Source organism: Sprattus sprattus (assembly GCF_963457725.1).
Source record: "Sprattus sprattus genome assembly, chromosome: 20".
Classification (NCBI taxonomy): Eukaryota; Metazoa; Chordata; class Actinopteri; order Clupeiformes; family Clupeidae; genus Sprattus; species Sprattus sprattus.
Genome location: NC_137918.1, coordinates 7,942,089 through 7,946,608, shown reverse-complemented (window position 1 = coordinate 7,946,608; position 4,520 = coordinate 7,942,089). Strand labels below are relative to the sequence as shown.

At 42.8% G+C, this 4,520-nt stretch overlaps 1 protein-coding gene across 1 annotated transcript; it reads left to right on the top strand.

The window, feature by feature from the left end:
- Nucleotides 1-2,682: 2,682 nt before the first annotated feature.
- cenpa (histone H3-like centromeric protein A) lies at nucleotides 2,683-4,196 on the top strand (the record flags this gene model as incomplete). Its single annotated transcript, XM_080859534.1, has 4 exons — nucleotides 2,683-2,785; nucleotides 2,974-3,089; nucleotides 3,565-3,639; nucleotides 4,068-4,196. The coding sequence occupies 4 exons, from the start codon at nucleotides 2,683-2,685 to the stop codon at nucleotides 4,194-4,196; spliced, it is 423 nt and encodes a 140-aa protein (XP_080715660.1).
- Between the last annotated feature and the right edge of the window lie 324 nt (nucleotides 4,197-4,520).

Genomic DNA, 4,520 nt, shown 5'->3' with positions numbered 1-4,520 from the left:
CCGTGCTATTTAAAAAAAAAAAAAAAAAAAATGCTGTTGAAATGCTTTTTTTTGCTAACACTGCGCAATGGTTAGAACGTGTGCATTTGTATGGCTGTAGAAGCACCACCGGCCGGCACCCTGTCCCTGCAGACCCTTAGGGCGGCCCTCGGATAGCAACACCCATGCTATGGACATCAGACACTCATAGGGCGGTCCGTGGAATGTGGATAGCAACACTCATGGACATTTGCCATTGGCATTGTGCAGGAGAATTCTATTTCAGCTACATGGAGGTTGAGTTTGGAATTTTGTCACTTTATCTGGGGTCCCCAACCTTCACGTTTCATCAGAGGGAGGGGCTAGGGCGTAAGGAAAGTACAAATAGAGGAAATTTTATTCACCCATGTTGTTGTTCCATAACTGTCAAGTTAACATGACATATAAATAAGTTCTTCAATGATGAAGGTGCTTAATATTGAAACATCCTTGAGTGCTACGCAGACAAGTGAGCAACGGTGCCCAGCAGTCTTTTTAACTGTTTAATGTATTAAAGGCACCCAGTGCAACTTTATATAAACATTCAATGAAAAATATACATTCAATTTCTAGTCTTTTTTACACGTAGTAAGTTTCAATAACTCCATACCATTACATATCGACATTCAAGCAGCAAAGTTGAGACGTCGTTGTGTGGTGAGAACCGATAGAAAATCGTAAACAACAACAATCGCCGGTGGGGAGAGGCCATTTTTCCATTGACTGGAATCCTGCTTTATTTATTGTAGGTCACAAAAAATAAAGAAAATGGCGGCGATTGTTGTTGTTATCGATTTTCTATCAGTTCTCACCACACAACGACGTCTCATCTTTGCTCCTTGAATGTCGATATGTAATGGTATGGAGTTATTGAAACTTACTACGTGTAAAAAGACTAGAAATTGAATGTTTATTTTTAAGCCTCGGAAGTTGCACTGGGTGCCTTTAATGTATGCTATTAAGAGTGAGGTGTGTAACGTACGTAAGACATGAGAAATGTTGAAAAGCTGTTAAAAGATAATAAGGGCAAAGCTGTATGGATGTGGTTGGTACCTACCGCATTTGCACAGCAGTAGATGGCAGCAGAGAGTTGATTGTAAATTGGAATCTTTTGGTCTTTTCTATGGTGTAAGAATTCCAATCCTGTGGCAAACGCAAAATCGTCAAAACTCAATTCCAAGGTTTCACCATCTTCCTTAATTTTGAACGCATGCCTTGTCATAACTTGGCTATTTGTAAATACAAATTCTTTGAAGTCATTTTAAAGATCTTTTTGACAATGTAATGTGTTTAGCTCCACACTATGAAGAAGACTTGGAAGATAATTAAAGATTATGTGTTTATGTGGGTATAATCTCACATGCAAGGCTTTAAAGGCCGAGTGTTGTACGAAGAAAAAACACAACCACGTGAAACTCTGCAGTGACCATCCAATCAGCAAGCAGGATGTCACATACGCATCATGTGTGAAGTGCTCTTTTCATTGGATATGAAAAGCACAGATTGTGCCGTTGCATCGTTTGAATTTTCGGAGTTCTTCGTCTTGTGTGGCAGTGTAAAAGTTGGTAAGGAACTTTTCAATTTACTGTATTTTGGATAAATTGGAATTCAAGCGAATGTTCAGGATTTTTTTCTGTTTAGCGTCAAATACATTGCATTACACTAATTTAAGCAGATCCATTTGGGCGAATGTTACGCTGGCAGGTTAAAGCCCTAACGTTAGCAAGACTGACAAGGGTAAGTTAACTGTTACTTTCGCAGTGGAGCAAGTAAGTTAAAAATGAATGGTCTTGCACGTTACTGCCTACCAGCAAGGTTTACTAGCGTCACAATGCCATATCATAGATTGATAGCTTAGTGATACTTGGAGCTAGTTCACCTATGCAAAATGTTCATTAACTTCACGTAAGTTACTTCAGCAGTGACATATCCAAGGTATTTCCACTGTTGCATTAATATCACCAATGTCATCCGAGGGTGAACGTCATTTTTGTGAAAGACTAGGGTTTCTATACACCATCATAGCTAGCATAGTTGACAGGGGCCAGTAATCAGTCACGTAAGTTAGATCATTTAACGTCAACGTTAATCGGTTGTAGTTGTACAACCACTTTAGTAAGTGGCTGTAACAGTTTATTTAGGGAGTCTGCATTAAGTTCTGAAGCCGTGTATGCTTATATTTTGAACACCACTTTTAAATGGACCTGTTCGGTATAATAAACATGTTTAATTATTATCATTGCCAGCTGATTTGTAAAACTATCTGGCAGCCCTCTGGTTATGACACCAGTGTCAAGTGATTTACATTTGCTTGTTTGCTATTTGTTGCATGTAATTGTTCCAACACGTTCTCATTCCCAACTCGTCAGAATCTGCAACTTTGTCAGTCGAAAAAGCGTCAAAAACCGAAGCAATATCCGCCTTCTAGCGTCGATTTTCGACGTGCAATGTTGGGAATGAGAACGTGTTATTGTTCACAGGTAACATTCAATGTGCCTTGCAGAAAGACATGACTTTTATTACATGCACAAGAATGGCTTTCAGGTCTGTTGTGTCCAGCCATCAAATTCACTGTGCTGCACATGTGTATTGGAAACCTGATGGGAGGAACCGATCCCTGTCTGTTATTGCAGGACGTTAAAACGTGAGACATTTGTGCGCGTAATGCGTCATAACACTCCGCCAAGACGACGGAAGGGCTCTGCTCCCAAAAAGAGATCGCCCCCTGCCCCTCCACCACGGACTCGACGTACTAGCGGACCAACAGGTGAGGGAGGTGTGTGTGTTTGTGTGTGTGTGTTGTGTGTGTGTGTGTGTGTGTGTGTGTGTGTGTGTGTGTGTGTGTGTGTGTGTGTGTGTGTGTGTGTGTGTGTGTGTGTGTGTGTGTGTGTGTGTGTGTGTGTGTGTGCAAAAACCAGCCCACTCCTCTCTGACCCCCCTCTCCCCACCTCACAGAGGGCTCTCCCAGGAAGAAGAAGCGGTTCAGGCCAGGCACAAGGGCCCTGCAGGAGATCCGGAAGTATCAGAAATCCACCGACCTCCTGCTTCGCAAGGCGCCCTTCTCACGTCTGGTACAGCCAACCTCATACGTGCCCTGCTCTCACAGTGTTGCATCTCAGGAGATTTTAGGCACAGGCTGGGAAAGGCCATATATTTTTGTCAAGTGTGATCATTATTTATGTGGGGGAAAAATGGATCAATCTTATAAATGAAGGGAAGAACCACAAAGAAACCATTTGCCAAACCACCAAGTAATGATGTTTTCTATTGTTGGATTTCACACATTCATTTGGTTCCAAATGAAAGATTCTTTAATGTATTGCTGAACACATACTTGAAAATGTTTACAGCACAATGTTGACAAATATATGACCAAATTGTGCCCCTGTTTGATAAATAGTAGCTATGGGAAGAAGGCGTCAGTACTGAGCCCTCGCATAGATGGGTTGGCTACTAATGCATCTGTGTCACTGCATGCTGTAATGCTGTCCGGTCTGGTCACATATGACTGACTCCTGGTGCTGCACTGTGCCTCTTGTGTGGTAGGTGAGGGAGATCTGCCAGAGTTTCTGTAGAGAAAACATCATGTGGCAAGCCTACGCTCTTCTGGCTCTTCAAGAGGTACGTACTAGTCGTCCTGTTTTTCTCTCCAACAGCTGTTTACTGAGGTGGAGGTGGGGGGATCCAGTGCAGGTTGCATGACTTAAATTATAAAGGTCTATTTTTGATACACTATGTGTGCAACAGGCTTTACTAAATAACTCTTTGGGTATACAACCCCAATCTGTCTGGCTTTCTTCATGGATTTTTGTTCAGGCCCTCTCATGTGTTATGCAAATTACCAGCATATTATCAACATGCACAGAAGACATCATCGTCAATGACCGTCTTTCAGAAATGTTGTTATTGTGTGTAACTCTAGAAGCATTTCTGTTTTATCACTACAAAAATCAATGACCTCTCATCCAATGTTGAGCCATGTACACACACGTGTGTGTGTGTGCGCGCTTGTTCCTTACTGCTGTTGCACTCTCTCCTGCCCCCTGCAGGCATCCGAAGCGTTTCTGGTGCGTCTCTTCGCCGATGCTAACCTCTGCGCCATCCATGCCAAGCGAGTGACCCTCTTCCCCCGAGACATGCAGCTGGTGCGCCGCATCCGAGGGGTGGAGCGACTCTGAGGGGGCAGAAACCAGCCTGGCACGGCACAATTAAGCTACTTATTATAAATTTGGTAGCACATCATGCTGTTGATGGTTGTACTGCATCCAGTTCAGTTCTGTATAATATGTAATATAACTTGGGTAGCACATCCAGCTGATAATGGCTGACGTGCATCCAGTTCTGATCTGGCCTGGACTTACCGGAACCATGCAAGATCCGACCTAGAACCGTTCCCCAGTCAGTTGCTCTGTCTGGGAACACATGTACCTGCAGGGACTTCTTATGGCTGCATGATCAGTGCACAGTCAAACTGGGGATTGTTTTATATATGTATTTTTTTT